The 19,881-nt window shown below is 45.1% G+C and overlaps 1 protein-coding gene across 3 annotated transcripts in view; it reads right to left on the reverse strand.

Moving 5' to 3' along the window:
* Positions 1–19,881, reverse strand: part of DDX31 (DEAD-box helicase 31) — a 47,056-nt gene that overhangs the window by 13,706 nt on the left and 13,469 nt on the right. For 2 of the 3 annotated variants that reach the window (XM_017810009.1, XM_017810010.1), the window contains exons 15-18: positions 14,621–14,671; positions 12,480–12,619; positions 6,983–7,064; positions 547–658 (exon numbers count right to left, since the gene is read on the reverse strand). In XM_017810009.1, coding sequence (XP_017665498.1) covers positions 547–658; positions 6,983–7,064; positions 12,480–12,619; positions 14,621–14,671 — 385 coding nt within the window. The remainder of the gene's footprint in view (positions 1–546; positions 659–6,982; positions 7,065–12,479; positions 12,620–14,620; positions 14,672–19,881) is intronic. The other variant, XR_001873994.1, reaches the window with a different exon arrangement.

Genomic DNA, 19,881 nt, shown 5'->3' on the forward strand with positions numbered 1-19,881 from the left:
GAGATCAAGTCCCAGATTTGCATGTAACTACAATTATTAAATCCACCCCAATTTTTTGTCTTCCTGCCTTCTTAAGTTGTTGCCCTCTCTTATTTTCCTCCCATCCCACACAACAACCTCCTCTCTTATATCCCTGCCTGTTAAGAGTTGCTCCCAAGGCATCCTGCCTTACAGGCTTCAAATTCATCCCTGGTGTGAACTGAAGGCATCCAACGGGAATTGCACCAGGATGTGGTGGAGCAAGTCACCCATTCCCTTCCCAGCACAACACACACAATCCATTCACTCCTGTGACTGGGTCAGGGCCCTTGGAAGTGAATCCCATCAAAAGCCAAGATTAAATCCCATTTGCACGTAATGTGGGAACACAAGAAATTAACATTTAATATCATCCCAAAGCCTTCTGGGCCCGTCTCAACCCCCTACAGAGCCCAGCGGCCCCAAAATGTTTCTTCCAGGCCTTTTCCCTGAAGCTGTTCCCCAGAAGAAAAGGCTGGCAGCTCATCTGAGCCCTCCTGGAATAGCTGGAAGGAAGCACACACTGACCTTTCTTTGCCCACCGGACCGTCCCCTCGCTGGAGTGAACGTGATTTTCAAATTTGGTCTGCAGGACCGTGGCCCTCTCCCGGACTTCCTGAGGGTTGGTGCCACAGGATTTCTACCAGGGAGGCGGGAGGATTAGAGGAAAGAGAGAATTTGAGTCAGGAATAATGAAGCAGTTTACAATAGATTTAATAACAGTAAAATCACACAGTAACTACCCAGGGGCCAACAAAGGTAATCCTCTCAATATTACTAGAGGAAAAAAAAAAAAAATCCAGATAAAGATGTTAAAGTCAGAGCAGCCAGTGAGGGCTGTGTGGTGGGGAGAGCAAATCAGTTTTAATTTTGTGTTTTCTAACATCTATCACGTATCTTTTTTTATCTTTCTCCCTTGCTTTTTTCTTTTTTCCCCCCCTTTCCTCTTTTTATTTTTCTTCCAGGTTCAACAGGCCAGATCCCACTCCTTGTTTCCATTGGAGTTATTTGGAGTAACTTCTCCCAGACTCTACACTAACAGTTTTAGGCTGATATTGCAAATTCCCCTGTGCACTTCCCCAAAACACCTGGACTTGTTGCTGGGACTTGTGGGGCAGGAGATCCATGAGATCTACATTTACCCCCAAGCTCCAGAGAAGAGACCAAATTCAGTACCTGTGAACAAAGGCGACTAAATGAACTTCTCATTAATTCCTTCATTGATTTCTACATGGAATTTTCTCATTGTCAACACATCACACTTGACTGGAACTGCCATCATTTGGCTCCTCTAGAAGAAGACACCAAAGGCATGACAGAATAAACTTCCTCAGACCAAAAAGGGCAATTCTGCACGTGCCCAAGCTTTCCTGGGATCAGAGTGAGGGATGCAGTTCAGGAAATGGAAAACAAACATTCCTGGGAGCAAGCTGTTACTGGGAGGAGAAGAGAGGCTGCCTCTCTCCCTGAGGTACCCAGGCAGAGAAAGGAAGTGTGGACCAGAAAACAAGTGAATTTTTGATGGAAAGCTGACAGCAAAGTGCAAAGCCAGGCATCCATGGATGTGCACCTCTCCCAGGAAGGGGCCACAGTTCTCAAATACTCCTCAGACAGGAACCAGCATCCAAAGTCTAACAGTGCCAAATCCAAGGCAGAAACTTGATACCAGTCAACCCCCTCATCTGCCCAGGGCTGACTGACAACAAACATCCAGCTCCCAGGATTCTGGAGGAGGCCTGTGCCAAGGCAACAATCCTGTTGTCCCTCTCTGGCAGATCTGCATGTTAATGCTGCAAACCCCTCCTTCCCTCACAGCCCTGCACTGCTGCCAGTCCAGGGGAGCCACAACACTGACACCACAAACCCTGGTGATCGTGGGCAACGCTGCTGGGACCCTACACAAAATGTTCTGCTGACCAAATCTGCTACTCTATACCCAACAGCAAATGTGCCCACAGACAGACCTCAAATGTGGTCTAAATCCCCTCCACAGTCCCCTCTCTGGACCCCAAAGCTTCCAGGTTATTCTCTAACAAAGCAAAGACGCTTGGGGCCTGGAGCTCCTGCTCACTCACTACCTGGAACTGTCCACCTGCATCTCCAAAGAAAACTGTGGGTATTTTAAGGCTCCCAGATTTCTGGTCTCTGCTATCTGTCTCCTGATCCACTCAAGAAAGACTCACAACACAGCTCACAGAATCATTTAGGTTGGAAAAGACCTCCAAGATCATTGAGTCCAATCTGTGAATGACCATCACTTTTGTCAACTAGATCATGGCACTGAGTGCCACATCAGTCATTTTTTGAACACCTCCAGGGATGGGGACTCCATCACCTCCCTGGGCAACCCATTCCAATGCTCAACAACCCTTTCCATGAAGAAATTCTTCCTGGTGTCCAACCTGAACCTCCCCTGGCACCGCTTGAGGCCATTTCCCCTCATCCTCTCACTTGTTCCCTGGGAGCAGAGCCCAACCCCACCTGGCTCCACCCTCCTGTCAGGGAGTTGTAGAGAGTGAAAAGGTCCCCCCGAGCCTCCTCTTCTCCAGGCTGAGCCCCCCAAGCTGTTCCTCACATGATTTACTCTCTAGACCCTTCCCCAGCTTTGCTGCCCTTCTCTGGACACGTTTCACAGACGCCTTTTAGTCTGAGTTAACCTGTGCCTGTTACTCAGCTGGGACAGCCCAGGGGCCTCTGAGGGGTTTAATAAAGGCCAAGTGTAGGTGCCTCCCCGAAGTGGACACTCCTTGTTGTCACTAACAAGTTTCCACTGACGTGAAACATAAAACTTTCCCGCCCCGCCTGCTCCTCCTGCCTCCATCCCTCTCCTTTTGTTAAGCCTCCTGGCAGCACAAAGTGTCACCTTCCCAGCGTTTTTTAATATGAATGTGAAATTAGTGAGGTTTGCCCTTTCCCCTGGCGGACAGAATCCTCTGTTATTAAAAAGTAAAGCACTTTAATAATGAAAACTTTTTCTCTTTTTCCTGTGTTTTAACTGTTTAAAATTAATGAGAAGGGCATAACGGTTGTCAAAGCGATATTGAAAGCCGGGTAGCCAGGACCGAATAAGCACGAAAATCCCTCCAGAGTGTTAAATAAACAGTGCTTCAGCCCCCTCTGAATCCCTGTGTTGGTTATTGTATACATTCTGTAACAGCACTCAGAATAGATCTGAGCACCGGGGAGGCAGAAAGGTTTCAGAATTCCAATAAAGGCCTCAAATTAAAGACAGCCTGGTGCGAATTCCAGGAGAAAATTAAAGAGACCTCAAGCTTAAGTGACAGGTGACTTGCTTCTGTGTCACAACTGTCAGGGGATTTAGTGATAATATGGCAATATATTACAAAGGACTTTTCTTATTCCCCCCTTTAGGTTTCAAAATGAGGCATCTCTTCTTCCTGGTGCTGGGGGAAAATAAAAAAAAAAAAAAGAAGAAAAAAAAAAAAAGAATAAAAAAAGTAGGACAAAAACGAGGGATAAAAAAGTAGGTGCATAATTTCCAAAGTGTGAGGTCAGTCCAAGAGATATAAACAAAAAACAAAGCAAATGGCAGGAAACATAATGTCCTCAGAAAACAGCTTCTCCCCTCCTCCCACCTCCACCTTGCCTTTTATCCCCTTCAGTCCCTTGAGACAGATCTCATTTTAAAATTGCACCCTAATGGGCATGAAAAAAACCCCTGTGTTTGATTCCTGCCTTCCAGGTAGGTTCATCTAAAAAAAAACCCCAAAAACTCACCCCAATAATAATAATAGAAAAATAAATCTAAATTTAAAACTGACTCAGAGGCAAACTGTGAAAATAAAACCTGCCCATGATGTGAGTGTCTGGACAGATCAAATAAACCAGTGCCACTGGAAGTGCAGGGAAGCCATCCCATGTGCTTTACTCACACAAGCAAGCTTTAATCCTGCTTGTATCCTGCTTTGGATGAACAGGACAATTAATTTGAGACCCTTACACATTTTTCCAAGATAAAAGCCTACCCCAGAGGTTTGCTTGATCTGCTCCCCATCTAAATTTGTTACATCTGTTAAAAAAGCATCACTATGGCCACTGTGGAGAAATAGTGGGATAGGAGAACTTTCTCTACCTTGTGATTCCTTAAAATCCTGTTCTGATAGATCCTGAATCACTGGCAAAATGACTGTGGACAATTACAGTATTTGTAAGCTAAAAGAAGGGAAGCAAGGAAGAAAGTCTGGGTGCAACATTATTTAACCAGTTCAAGACATCAGGAAAACTCCCCCAAATGCCAACTCCACCAGGAAAACACACAGGTATTTCTGTCAGAAGAAGGAAACTTCCAGTGATAAAGATGGCAGGTTTTAGGTTTGAGAGGTTGGGATAAGTACTGAAAACTTCTGATTTCATTAAAAGAATATGATAATGAAAAAGGAATTGAGACACAGTAAGACCAGACTGAGATAGAAAAGTTCATTTCTAAAACAGTAAAAAAAAAGAAAAAAAAAAAAGAGATGGTGGAAAGAAAAAAACCCACCAAAAAGCCTGGCTGTAACATCTCCTGCTTCCATTATACTTCAAAACAAAATGAAGGATTTTGTTTTAATAACAACTTTTTACTAACCTCCACACACCTTCCCTAGAACTCACCAAGTCCCCCTGCCCCCCTCCATAAAAGTTGAAAGATCAAATTTATTCTCTTTGTAGGCAGGTGAACATTCACACGCCCAGACATAGCCACATATATATTTTATATACCTAAATATAAAATATACATTTTACAGGCACTTCAGCTTGCTCCCTGGCTGCACACACAGAAGCCCAAAAAATACATGTTCCAACGTGGTACTTATAATGGACTTGAGTTGAGGCAATGAGAACTGAAGAGCATTATAATGAGGTTCCTGTGTGCACCTATAATATATACATGACTCAGTGCATGCAGAGCTGATCAGCAAAGCTCACACTCTCTCCAATGGCAACACCACAACTGGATCAGCCTCAGTTCCTTGTGACACCTCTCTGTCCCAGGCAATGTCCCGCTGCATTCCCAGCTTACTGCACTGTCTGTGTGGCAAACTCACAGGATTTGAGAGAGATTAACCCTCATCAAACCTTGGAAAATGCCCCTGCAGCCTCCTGAGGCAGCACTGCTGACCACTCACAGAGCCCCAGTGGCAGTAAAACAGCTAACAAACAGAATGTATCTTGACTGTATTTAATACATTTTCCCAAGTAACTCCTGGTGGGGTCTATTTTATATTGACAGAACTGCTGCAATTTCATCCCCATTAAACAACACAGAATTTTTTCCATGAACTCCATTCCTCAGTCCCAATCCTTTCAGATTCTGAGTCACACAAAAATTGGTTATTCTGCCTTTATAAGTTCCTGCAGCAGATTAAGACCCTCCAACAGCCACAGTGGATATGTCTGAGCTCCAGTGAAGTCAACAGCACAGTCCCACTGTCAGAGGGAAAAGAGGAATTTAATCCCACCTTTGACTGCAAGTGAAAGGAAGCAGCTCCTTCTGTGCCACCTCCGTGCAGCACCTGCCATGGCAGGGCCTGCCCAGCAGCACAGCTGAGCCAAACCAGGGCAACAGCTCCTTTCAAACAGGGTTTGGGTTTATAGTTGTTGAAGGAAAAGGGGAAAGCCAAAAGTAGAGTATTGAAAAAAAAAAAAAAATCTGTGCTTAAGTATGCAGAATGAAATACCAATTTGAGCAGTCTTGGGAGCAAGCAGGTTTTTTGTTAGGTTTTTATGGCTGTTCCAAAGGCATTTTCTCTTGCCACTTTTCAAGACTTAAATCATAATTTCCTGGAACAAAACATATTCCTTTTTTTTTTTTTCTTCTCCCCACTTTCCATGAAAAGAACATTTGTCCTCAAGCCCAGAACAGATAACATTCTGCCCAACATCAGCAACAAATTTAAAGTGCAATTTCTGCATAAATATAATTGGTGAAAAACTCTCCAGAGGAAACCCAAAGTTACCCCCCTGTAAGCACATTTGGGAGAAAAGTATTTACACACAGAAGAACCATTTAAAATAATTTCTTGCATTAACAAAGCACAACTGAACTTTTACATATTTGCTGAGTTAAGAGGTCATATCCTAGGCATGATCCAGACATTTAAAATATAGGCATTTACAGGCTGATTTCAGCCAAAAACTGTGCAGTGGTGGGAAAGAGCTTTAAATAGAGCTGCACAGAAAGCTCAGATCTGGCTTTCTGTGAGACACAGGGTGTGTAGGAACACTGAACATCTTTCAAAAGCCTGTTTACCAAGAACACCACAGTCATCCCTGGGAAACAAGGCGGCTCATCCACGGCGTAACAGAGAGCACGAGCAGGGAAAACAGCATCAAGAGGAAAAAAAGAGCTGCTGCATCATGCCTGACACATTCTTGACTTCCATTCAAAATGAGGGTTCTTGGAGGATTTAATTTGCCAGGATGCAGCAACGCCCGGGACATCAATTGCAAATGACTGAATTCTGTGAATTAGCAGCTTGAAGGCAGACCCAGAGCTGGCCCAAGTCAATAAAAAAGGTGCCTGACAACCCAGGGAGCTTTGGTTTAGGCTCCAAGTAAATACAGATGATAAAAAAACCCCGTGTAACACATCACCAAATACATTTTCCTTATTTCTTCAGAGAAGTTTAGTGCCATTTGTCATCTCCAACAGTATTTTAGTGCAGAAAACCCAGGAAGAACAGAAACATTGAAGGGGGGAAAAAAAACCCTAAGCTTTTGCAGCCAGAAGCCTTTATTGTTTTTTACAAAGATAATTGCTGAAGAGTTAGTAAGCAACTGCTTTTTGGGGACAAGAAAGTCTGGAAAATTGTGATATAAGGCAGTTCTGTAATTATTTGGACTGCCTGACATCATGGCTATACCAATCCTCGTGTTATGAAGAAGCTAAGGCAGGAATACTCGTGGTGTTTAACTGGTAGATGAAAACTGGAGCAGTTCCAAAATCAGCAGAGTAACTCACCTTCCTTCCTGGTCTGTGCAACTTGAAGCGATCATCTTTCATCAGGCTGGTTAACACCTTCTCCATCTTCATCTCTGAAACACTGAGGCAGCAAAGACAAAAATTACTATTTCTCCTACTTAGAAATACAAAGTGGAACAAGCCACAGACTGGAAACACTTGAGCAAAAAGATTGAGATTTACATGTTCAGCTTAAGGATTTATCTCTGAAATAAATGAGGTCTTAGCCCAGGCACTCCCTCAGCAACCCTCAAATTGTAACTTCTGTGAAATCTTGGCCCCAGTTAAACTCACTTTGTGTCACAGAGGCAGTTTCATCCACAATCTTGTCATGTGTTGTAAGTAACCAACATATACTCCAGTTCTAACACAGCATCAAAATAACTGAGGGTGGACTTTCAGTTCACTGAAAGTCTCCTTGGCTCTCAACCAGAGGAACTGATTGAAGAAAAAATTTAGGTCTTTAATTACACTTCCATTATTTTCAGAATTTTTCTTTCCTTGCACTGAGAAGCACCAAGACAATTGGGAACCATCTGGTTATGTTTTCCACTAAAAGAAACTCCAGACAGAGTTGAAGCAGTTCATAACATTAATGCTTCTTGTAGATTTGCTTTGTAACTCTAAAGAATAAGATCTGCAACCTCCACCTTGAACCAAGAGGTTGTCAAACATTTCACTGTACATTTGATGCCATGGGCAGGGAGCAGGAGGTGTTTGTATTTGGTTAGTTGTGCAACTGTGAGAGAGAGATTGACTGTCACACACACACACACACAGAGGCTGGAAACGTGCTCCACTTACTTTGCTACTTCTCCTACATCTTGTCTCCCCCAGTTTAGCTTCCAGAACCTCTGGAATAAGAGACACTCAACCCTCACTCAAAGGATTGAAATGCTTTGCTGTTTACACGCATTTGTTTCCACCCCTGTTAGAGACCATGCTCCCAAAATTATGAGCTAAAGCTAAAGCTGTGTAAAGACACAGCTCCTTCCTCTCATAGTGATTCAGAGGATAACAACTAAATCCCAAGGATCTTCTCCTATCAAGCCAATTCTCCCACATCTTCCTTCCTTCTGGTCACATCATCACTCTTTCCCACAAGACCTACATCATTCCAACTCCTGGCTACCTTGCCTGGGTCAAAGCTCAGAGACACCTCCCAGAGGACACACTCACCCTCCAACTCATTTATAGCCTCAAAATCCACTTCTGACACCAGCTACACAGTTTGATTTCCTTCCCTGTTCTGAGAACTCACCTTCCCTCTCATCTGAAGTGCAAAGCCCAAGCCCAGCCCATTAGGGACCCCACAGCATTTTTTTCAAATGCAGGAGCCTCAGTCAGCTGTCCTAGCCAGGCTTCACACTGGGCATTTATTTTCATTCTGTCGACTCACATTCCTCCTGTAGACTCAACCAGATGATTTATTCTCCAGTCCTGCTTGCAAGACACTGCTGGGCACTGCTATGGCCCAGATATGGAAATGCTTACAAACCTGCTTCATTTCCAAGCAAACAGTCCTACTTAGAGGTGCATTTACAGGAGACTAGGAATTCTTTGTCCTCTTTAACACTGTCTTATGGGGCACATACACACACCAGGTGACAACACAGGAACAGCTGTGCAGCTCCAGGCCATTAATATTACAGCTGCATCCAAACTGGGTCCTGTTTCCAAGGGAATTACTCAGATTACAGAAGCTGAAGTTTGTGGGCCCAAATTTTCAGTCATGGCCAAAGGTCATTTCTAGAAAAGAGATTCCTTTCCTTTCAATACCAGAATAAATCATAAATGCACAGAAGCCAAGGAGTTCATTTGGGATGACATCAATCTTAAGGAAGAGAGAAATCTTTGGGGTCCAACAGTTCTCAGATGGCCAGAAAAGTGCCTGTGGGTTCTGAAAGGAAACATTGCTGATATTCTTCAGTTTGTAAAGTACAGAAAGAAATTATAAGAACAAGGGTATTGTTTTCACTCAAAGCTCTCTGAACACCTGGCTAGCAGGAATGGATGAATCTTTGCCATACTCTGTACAGTGATCCTCACCTGCTTCCCAGCCCTTACCAGTTAAAGCAAAAAATACATTTACTTTTGCAATCTTGCCTTTTCAACCCCACCACAGCATAAGGAGAGGGAAAGAGAAGGCCCAGAGGAACAGGGACAGGCCATAAGATCCTCCTGTATGGGAGACCAGCCCCACTGCTGTGCAGCTGGGAGATTCCTTCAGAGGACAGGGAGAAAGGCGGGGGAGCCATGGGGGAGAAAGGGAAATGGAGCATAAAACGACAACCGAGGGTTTCTCTGTTTGGTTTTGCTACGTAGAACAGTAAATTAAAACATAAATGGCAACCACTTAAGCAAGAGAAAAGCAGGCCTCCCCCTCCCCACCCCTGGCAAAGGTTGCTTTGACGCCGCTATGAATGAAAATGTCAAACCTTTGACATTGATTTGTCGGAGTTGTCACCCCCTCTCCGATCCTCCCCTCGCCTGGCGCGACGCCAGCGCAGCAGAACAGATCTGTGAGCCTGGTTCACAGCGGGGAGCAGCCAGGGGAGCAGGGGAGGGGGGTCTGCACAATCCAGGAGAAGGGAGAGAAACGACTCGTGCCTTCACGGTGATGCCTTTTCCTTTATAAATTAGTTAGGCCGCCGTTAGGAGATAAAGAAATTATCTGATAGCTGTCGAGGCAGGCGCTGCCGAGATTGCAGCTGAAGGGACTAAAAGAGACATAAAGGAAGGGGGAAAAAAGTGAACCTCACAGACTTTCTTCAGCTTCTTGCCTCCTCCCTTTGAAGGAAAATCTGTTAGTTGTGCTCCGAGCTGAGATAGAACCTTAAAAAAAAAAAAAAAAAAAAAGAGAGAGAGGAAGGAAAGAGGAAATGAGCAGAAAACATGAGTGTGCATGTTCTGCACGCAGGAATTTACAGCTGGGGAGAGGAGCCACAACTTCGAGCCACACAAAGCCCGAGCAGAAAGTTGCAGCTTCCCCCAGCCCCACCGGGAATTCCCGATCTCAGCAGAGCCAAAGTGAGATGGTTTTGGCAAAGGCTAACGCTGCTTTTCCACAGTGGAAGCCAAGGAGAGGCTTCAGGTACCGGTGAAAATTAATTGCGAGCGATTTCCAATTTCAAAGGCAGTCATCTCTAATTCCGAAGTGGATTTTCATCCAGGAACAAAGCCATGTCTGCTCTCATTACTTCCGACTCTCAACATTCCTGGACTTACTCCCATGCATGCTGGGGTGGGTGGAGGGGTTTAGGAAAAAACTCTGGGTCGGATCCTCATCTGCTGTAAACCAGCACAGCACCACTCGTTTACACCAGCTGAAGGCTGCAGGGACCCATCTCATGCTTTGTCTTCTTCAAAATACATATTTTATGAAGTATTTACATTTCAATAAACCCAGCGGGAATTTCATTTAAAAAAAAAAAAAGGAAAAAAAAACCAAAACCAAAACGAATTAAAAAAAAATTGTCACCAGACACACACGCCCTCGACAAAAACTCCAGAGATTTAAAAATTAAGCAAAGAATAAAAAAAAAAATTTAAAAAAAAGCAAACTCCAGTAACTCGTGCAGACCAAGTCAAAAGCTACAAAGACTTAGGGTAAAGAACAAAAATGAGCAGTGCTTAAGAGGCTCGGTGACAGTCCAACACATGCTGTCTTTCGCCCTCGCACTGAATTAAATTGTCAGGATTATCACCATAATGCTCTGTTTATGAAGGGTAACGGCAATTTGTGCTGATGGCACTTGCTGCCTTTAGCTCCAAGCTGCCTTCCTGCATCTTCTCTGCAATTCATCAGCTCCCTGCTCTGTCCTGGTGCCCCTTCCCACATCCATGTGGGAAGAGCAGAGGCCACACGGCTGCGAGCGGGCCGATGGCCCTCCCGTGCCAATTAGACACTTGCTTCCTTCCCTCTGAAGATGGGGGTCAAGGAAGGCAAATTACACTCCCTTTTTGGCCAGTCCTTTATCTGCAGGGCAGCACGTTTTATGAAGAACATCAAACAAACAAACACGAAAAGACAGTCCCCAGAGTTGTTCGGCTGCGAAAAGTGAAGGAAAAATAAATTCACATAAACCTCCCCCTGCTCATTCAGAGTCTTCTGCAGATTCCTGAAGACCATGGCCAGCTCAACAACAGGTCCCCTTAGCAGATGTAATTACCAGCCTGAGCAAACTTAAACTTGTTAAAAACCAACAAAATTGGATAAAAGCGTGAACACTTAAAATAAAAAAGAAGGAAATTTCCCTCTCCTTCCCCTAACACGTCCAAAATGTTATAAAATAGAAAAATAGAACTTTCCACTTGGAGTTAAAAATTCACAATTATGTGGGATTTCACCTTTAAATGTCAGTGCTGTTTGTTACATGAAAAAAACCCCCTGTCAGCTTAGCCTTCCATGTCTTGCTGGTGTCTGCTTAATAGATAGTTACCTGGGATGATGGATGGCTCTTTGTTAGACCACTAAATGGCTCACAGCCTAGAATAAGCCTGTATTTACTGCCAACAATTGTTTGTTTCAAGGATGCAAAACCAAATTCGATTCCAAGCAGCTCCACCCGACAGAAACACGAGAAATAAAAGAGAACTAATTTGTGCATGAGTTTACAGGGCTCCATCAACGCTGGTACAACACTGAGGGGACTCTGCTGATGTTCTCAAACGCTGAGAGACAGCACTGCAGGGAGCAAGGGGAGTCACACACACCCAGCTGAGGAGGCTCCAGACCCACCAGCACTCCTGCCTAGCAATGTGAGCAGCCAGTTGTGGGGTTTCCCCACAAAAGGACCATTGTGCAAGCAGAGATGGACTAAAATCTCACCATGTGTTGGCCACCAGGTACCTGACTGCACACTGGACAGGTCTTTACTGAGCCTGGCTTGCTCTCCTTGCTGTCTACTTCCAAGTCTAAGCTAGAGCTGATGTGAGAGAAGCCTTCCCAAGGCTTGGAAGAACACTCCAATTTGGTTGCAGAGTCCACCCTCCCTTTTTGCCTTCCAGGACTGTCACAAGCCACTTAAACAACCCATCTTGGTCGATTACCTGCCAGGTATGACCCACATCTCCCCAGCAATTTCTCCACCAGATCTCTCCTGAAGAACAAGCACAGCCTCTGATAATACCTCTGATAATATGGTGCCATGCAGGCAGATGGCCAGGGAGCATCTGACAGGCTCGTTTGACTCGTGATCTCCACATAGTCACGATTTGAACCCAAGGCCAGAGAGAAAACAACGAGGTGAAAAAGACCCCTGACTATGGTCTCCTCTCTGCCCCTCACCACACACACTCACTCACGCACAATCTGTCAGGCTGATGATTTTCACGCACTTCCCTCTTCTCCTTTTGCTAGTCTGGGGCCAGTCCTGGATCACAAGAATTAATAAATTCTTATTAAAACCTGCACGAGACACAGTCCCGCTGCAAGTGCCACGGAAGGTTAATTAGCAAGGATGAGCTGAAACTTTTGCTCGCGTTTCTGACTCACTTAATCTTGTGAGAAGCCAGCAAGCTGACATATCCTGCCTCCGAAGGCGCCAGGACAAGCAGGCTGTTCCCGTGGCAGCCAATGCGAGCCGTCCTCCCGATCCGGTGGATGTATTCCGCAGGTGAAGCCGGAGCGTTGCACTTCAGAACGGGGAACACGGGGAGGGGAGAGGAGGAATTAACAGGACACGGCGTGTTAATTACAAACGAGACGCTCGCCCCGCTCTTCTGGAAACAAAAGGGATCTCGGCAAACCCCACTGTGGGGCTGCAGCTCCCCTGGAATTGGGCTGTTTGTGAGGTGCCCGTGGGGCTCGTCCCTGGAGCCATCACTCAGCCCCCTCAGCTTTTTGACATGTCAACGTGACACGTCGGCCAACTCCCAGGTAACAGGACAGTTTCCCCATCTCGGTGTCTCTCTTCGCCTTTTACATTTTATTTCTACACAGGCATGTCAGAAACCTGTTGGCTTCCCCTAAAAAAAAATTCATATAAAATCAAATCTCGCAATGACCTCAAATCAAACAACTCCCAGGACTGCCCACACGGAGCGGGGAGTCGCCTGCTCTGGATTTGGGAGAAAAGCCACAAAATAAAAGGCAACTGATTCAAATTTGGAGTTGGGCTAAATTGCCTTGTTTGGATTAAAGCAAATCATAGCTGGTTACTGGACAGAATAAATCTAAGAGAGAGGAGGGAGTGCTTTCAGCAGTGTATGACACAGGTGGCAACTGTCTTCCCATGTAAAACTACCAGGCACTACAAAAATGTTGCTTAAAGACCCCCCAAATATAGCAGTGCCTCTCATTTACTTCACTGGGAATCAAAACTGCCCAGCCATCTGCAAGATCTTACAAAGGGTGACATATTTCCCTCCCTTTAACCTCCCCCTATTCTTGCCCCCCTCCTCTCTTTCCTGGAAAAATGAACAAGCACAAGAGATACTGCTCAGAAATGAGCCCTCAGCAGTTTAACTGGAAAAAACCCAACAACCAAAGCCCACTCTAGTGTTTATACCTGTGCCCTCTGGCAAAGTTTCTACTGGCTAGAGGTGTGAGTAAGATGCTGTGAGCAATCTAATTGCTCCCTGCAGGTCCTTGCTCTTGGACACAGCTCTCAGGACAGCTGAGATTTCGCCTTCTGGACACACAGAAGTCTCCCAGGGCTTTAGGTAATTTGCACTGCGTTCTAACACTGGCAACTATATCTTTGGTTAAATTATATTAATATACAGATCTGGGAATTAAAGACTTCACTTCCTCAGCCTTCTCCAACTAGCTGGCTGATATAAAATCATTCTTTTTTTTTTTTTTTTTAAAAACACAAAAATCAAATCAAATTTGTTACCTGAAGGGATGAGGTAGAAATTAAAAAGCTTTGTTGAGGCTCTGTGCCTTGTTCCTTCTACCCAGGTGTCGCTTGATACACGAGAATCTCTGGATCAGTTTTTCCTCAGTTCAACTAACCTTTTTTTAATTATAAATCTTTTATAGAAATGAAACCTGCCTCATGCTCTCAGCCTCCTCTTTGAAATGACAGGCTGCTATTTTTAAGGTTCAATCCATCTTCCTTAGTTTCTATTTTTTTTTTCCCCAAAGACTATATTCCTGTCAACAGCAACACAGGAGTGTGGGGGTTTTGTTGGGCTTTTTTTTCAGGGAAAATCTGAACTATGCAGTTCTACTGGAAGCTGGATGCCTCAACCCAGCAAAGCCTTACTCCAAACACTCAGGTCACTGCACAGACACTATTGGGCTACTTGATGTTTAACATTAGGATTGCATTTAAACTCCTCATGGAACTCCCTCCCTGGAAAGCTCAGGAAAACAGAAACACAGAACTGCAAGACATGGCCGGTACTTCATAAGATTTGACCTCCTGTGGGGGGAAATGGAGGGTGTTTCATCCCAGCCAGTGGAATATTATTCCACAGCTGGTAACACTGTGGAAGAGAAAAATCAGACTAAAGATGTGGAATCAATGTTGTCTCCTCATAAAACCCTTAGTCCTGCAGTCAGGAACACGTGGGTCTCCCACACTGGCAGGCATCAGCATCAAGACCAGAAAACTGCAGGAAGGTCCTGGACTGAAAAGGGATTTCCTCTGAGCACTTAAAACACACAGACACTCACAGCAAACCCACCTGTACGATCCATGTAACTTGAGGCAGGTCTAGTCCCCGTGCTGCAACATCCTTTAAAATTAATAAGGAAATTATTTTAGTAAAGATGCTTTGGAGATACCAGGAGAGTGACAACTCTTCTGGGATGGCAATTATGTCAGAAGGCAACTGGCTGTGCAGGAAGGAATTGTATGTGCCTAGTCTGGGGAGAGATGGACTGAAGGTCAGAAATAACACTGAGGGTTTAAAATGCAAGGACTGTTATTAACAGACTTAATACAATAACCAATGACCCACTACTATGGCCCAAAGCCTGGAGGATATAAACACACCTATTTCAGGAGGGTGGTGCTGAATTACAGCAGTTTGCTACAGTCATTTTGCATTTTATCTCAGAGAATCCACTGCCTGAATGGCCTTTGGATCATCAGTTTGCTTCACTGATGAAAACAGACCTACTACCCAAACGATGAGAGGCAGAATTCAACCTCTGGAAGGCAACATCATCTCTGAGCACATCTTTCTCCACAGCAAGCCTAAGTACCAAAAGCAGGCTGCTTATGATGAAAAGGGAAGAAAAAAAAAGGCAAATGGTCAAGGATCCCTGGCCTTGAGTAGAATGTCCAAAGATACACTGATCTCTACCTACAAATAATTAGTTGTTTCCTAGGTGATGGGCTGAATTTGAGGAGCAGATGACTTGCAGGTCACCTGGCCCTAAAAACAAAGGTCAACAAACAATTCAGCAGAATCTGTGGGAAGTTGGAGCACAGCTCAAGGAGAGGGGACTTCAGCTCTCCCTTAGATATGCACCAGTCTGGCTTTCATTTGGAGAAACAAAATTCAGCTGTGAAGAAAAGAGTCTGAAGCTGCTGTCAGGGGTGTTATTTGATGTGCCAGCCGGTGAGAAAACCCATCAAATTGGAGAAGGACTTGAATGAGACCCTTCGGTTATCCACAGCCAGAACAGCTCAAAAAACACACCCTTTCAGAGAAAAGAGAGTTTAAATACTGCCCAAATGGAGAGTGCAAACACATTTCCATCTCCCTTCTTGAATTTCTGTTCATTAGTAATGTCCTCACATCCTCCTTGGATTTTACATTCACCAGGCGCAATAGCAGAGCAGGTGTGCAGATTTAACTCTGTTAGGAAATGTTTTGGAACACATGTATCTCTTAGCTAGTTGCAAAATAGAATATATTAAGGACGTAAGCAGGAGCTTAATGTACTAAAAATGTGTCAGCCACCCACTGAAGTGTTTTCATGCAACTCCCACACACGTTAAAAGACTGGGAAGCTGATGTTTTGGCAGCAAAGGCCTTCCCACAAGCACTAGCCAGGCTGCTTTGTGGCTCCAACTGCAGTAAAAGAGGAGACACTTTCCACCGCGCCCACTCCGAAATAACACACACTTGTGCTCCAACACGCTCATTAAGAAGCGACTTGTTCCCAGAGTCAGAACGAACAGATGTACAAAAAGCCATTTAAAGGAGGTTGGAGAAAATAAATCAAGAGAAGTCGGGGAATGTGTACGGCAGTTACCGGGATAACAAGACTATAAACTCTACAGCACGATCAGACGGCAGCGCTGACGTCTGACTCCGAGCTGCCGGCTCTGTTCTTCCACGCTGACAAGCCTTTGGTCTTTTCCTTTGCTGTGCTCTTCCTCACGCCCAGGAGGTGAGGAAAGGCTGTCTGATGAGAGGGCTCTGACCCTGCGACAGGGTCAGTTCCCCCAAACCAAACCAACAGCCAAGCCCTCCCTGCGGTCGAGAGAAGGCAGCTCCGACACGGGAAGGAGCAGACAGCAGGGGCAGGAGCCACCCCTCTAATCTATCCAGACTTTCTCCCTCCTTCCAAGATACATTTTCTCAACACCTCAGGTTGGAAAATCACTGCCACAAACAGCATTGTTCTCATGTGCATTTGCCAGAGTTGAAAAGAGTAACCAAAAGCCTTACAAATAGCCAGGGACAACACTTAGGAGAAGGCTCTCTCCCATCATCAGCCTTGTATTCCAACACTGTTGCTTTCACAACGCCACCAAATCCCCTCAGTCCTTACTGACACACATCAGCAGCTATTCTCCTGGGGTTTCACTTGGCTTTCTTTCACAAGTCTCTTGGGATTTACTGGTAATTGGAGTGTTTTGCAAACTCTCAAAGATTCCTCAGTATCAGTCCACCTGTGTCTCCTGTAGCTCCTTTTCCTCAAAGGCCCCAGCAGACAGTAGGAAGGTAGAACTAGGGTAAAAAGTTGGAGTTGATTTGCTTTCCTCTGCTGGCAGAGCCTGTGAGCTTCCACTTCTCAGAATTTTAAAAAATTACTTATGGGTCAGCTTAGCAGGAGAGAGAATACAGCTCAAGCAACAATTACCCAGTTTCACTAGCACACATTTATTCCACGCACAGAAGCACTACCCTGCTGCCAGTACTCTTTCAAGAAGCCCAATAGATTTCCAGTGTTCCTCTCTTCCACCCATCAGACATTCCCCTTTCCGTGCATGACCTTACACCGCCATTCCTTAATTACAGGGAAATCAAGGATATGACACCTTGGCAGGTCACTGCTGACTCCTTTCAGTGGGCAGTGGAAGGCAGAATTCAGTGACCACCTCACGGGAGCAAGGACAAATAACCCACACCAGTGCAATTTTAAAGAAAGCCCAGATGCCAAGCAAACACTAAAATCTGAAGCCCTGACCACGTTCCTGCCCTGATCCCAACTGCAAAGCACAGAAGGGCACAGGACTGAGGAACAATCCACCTGGGGAACTCCAGAAAGGCTGAAATTTCTGCTTCTAATAATTGATGTTACCAGCCTGTGCCTGTGGTGGTGGGGTACAGGGGGTGGGTGCAAGGGAATGGGGGTACAGGGGGCAGGTGCAAGGGAACAGAGAACTAAAAGGCCACCCCAAAAGCAAGGCCTATCACTGCAGAAGATCAGAACCAACATGGCCACAAAAGTTTTGCGAGGGCCTTGGTTTTGCTCAGTCCCTCTCACACAATCTAATTAGGGCAAAGGAAATTGCTAAAGTTGCTTTTGAAAGACACTCAATGGTGAGGTCTTGAAGGCCCTGAGCTTGACAATTGGCTGCCTACATGAGGCCTAGAAGTACAGATGGAAGGCAGCTTGCTCAGGTGCCAGGCTGTCAGTTGGATTAAAATGACTCATTTATTTACCAAAGAAGCTCACAAAGTGCTTTAGCTAACAGGCAGAGAGGGCCTAACGGCTCTCCAAGCTGGGGAAGAAGCTCTCGCGCCTTCCCGGCCTGCCAAAAGTCATTACTGCCGAGTGTGGAAAGCCATCAGCAGGGTAGAGACCCCCGTCGGCAGGGTGACAGATTGGGCTGCGTAATCAGAGGAGGAAGGGGAGAGCACAGAAGCTGTCAGAGGCGAAAGCTCTTGGCTGGGGCCGCCAGAAAACTGGCAAGATGAGTTAGCGTGACTGAGTAAACAGCAAACAATCTCCAAATGATCTTTCCTCCCTCCCTGGAAGAGATGAACTTGTTTAAAAGGCACGTCCCAAAGGAAGCCGCAAAGAACTTCGGTGAAGGAGAGAGAAATAAATCTGGATGAGACCCTCTGAGATGCGCGGCCCTTCCTTATTTTCTTGTCTGCCAGCTTATATTGTCTGGCAAAAATATTTTATGGAATATATTAATATACACATGACATAGAGCAAATTAATAAAAGGAACAGCAGGTCCCATTGCTTACTAGAGCGGAAAGATGGGTGGAGAACATGGCATAAGGGACAAGGGAAGGACGGCAACATTATTTGTGTTGCTCTTTTGTGAGCCAGGTTTCAAAATTTTGTGGGCACAAAGCGTGATTTCGCGGTGAGAAGAACAGAACCATCTTTTTGCAGAGCGTTTTTTTGCCGATATGAAGGAAAGTGTCAGAAAAAGCAATGCCCTCGGAGGCAGGAGGTGGTCACAGTGCCTGGCTGCCCTTTGGACATCTGCGTTGGGGAGGCACCTGTAATGTGGGACTGGTGCAAAGTGTATCTCTATATTAAGGTGTCCATATGGTCCCCATTACTGTGGTAACAGGCCACCTCCTGGTTTCAATGCATTTGTCCTCCCAACATCTCTGTAAGATAGAACTGTGCTACTTTCCCCATTTTGCAGATGGGGAGTTGAAGCGCTGAGAGATTTTGGACTCAGACACACAACTTACTGTGCTTAACGTGCTGACCGTGTGCCAGCTGAGCCATGGTCACCATAACCCTCAGGATCTGCATCCCTGCCTTGCAGGAAATGCAAAGTGGCTTAGATTGAAATGGAGGAGGGTTATGGTCAATGTGTTACCTTACACCACCCTCTTCATGGCAATCCAGGTTAACTCACGTTACCTCCCATTTGTGCCAGGTCTGGGGCAAACTCAACTACCACTGCTCAGCTGACATGTGGCTACTTGCCTTGTCATCCCAATTCCATATCCACCTGCACAGAGTCTGTGGCATGGCAGGAAATCAAACCACATCTCCAGTGGCTCAAGAGGGGAATCCCATCCACTGAGATTTCTTTATCCAACTTCTTCTTCCTACCTTGTGTCAACAGCTGTATGCTTCCTGACAGATTTTTCCTGTCACAGGCTGCATTTCCCCTTCAAATGGTCTCACTCAGGAACTGATAGCCCAGAGACTGCAATGATCCTGCCTTCTCTTTGTCTGAAATTGAGCATTCACTGTCTTTCCAAACTCATTAAATTGGAATTTCAATAACAAGATATGCACCTGAAATTTCTCAGATATAGGCAGCATGTGCATGAAGCATAACAAAGTTTAGCTATTTATTTTTTGGAACTTACCAAACACTTTTTATCTTCAAATCACTTAACCTACACCACTGAATGATCTAAGCTTTGCCATTCTTCTCAATTGAGACATGAAAGTATTACCTCTGCATACAAGGAAACCAAGTTATAGTTACAATTATGCATAGCAAGGATGCATTTTGACCTTGATCAAACCACTGAAAGGTCCTGCACACAAGCAGGAGCAGGACTAGCATGTAACAAGTACCATTTTAGAGGTGATATAATATATAATTTGGCAGTGCTAAATCAAACACTCCCATACACATGACAGTCCTGGGTTGAACTGCAGGCATAAAAATAAAAGAAAATCCAGCCCCTACTCTCTGAACAAAATTGCAACTGGTTTCCTTTAAGAACACTGTGCTGCAAGAAGAGGAGTCATTTCAGAGCTGGAGAGGGTTTCTCAGCTCTAATTACTCCCGATCGCTGTAATTTACAGGTTTGCGGTGGGTAGAAATC

The sequence above is a fragment of the Lepidothrix coronata genome, unplaced genomic scaffold (assembly GCF_001604755.1).
Source record: "Lepidothrix coronata isolate B3197 unplaced genomic scaffold, Lepidothrix_coronata-1.0 Scaffold28, whole genome shotgun sequence".
NCBI lineage: Eukaryota > Metazoa > Chordata > Aves > Passeriformes > Pipridae > Lepidothrix > Lepidothrix coronata.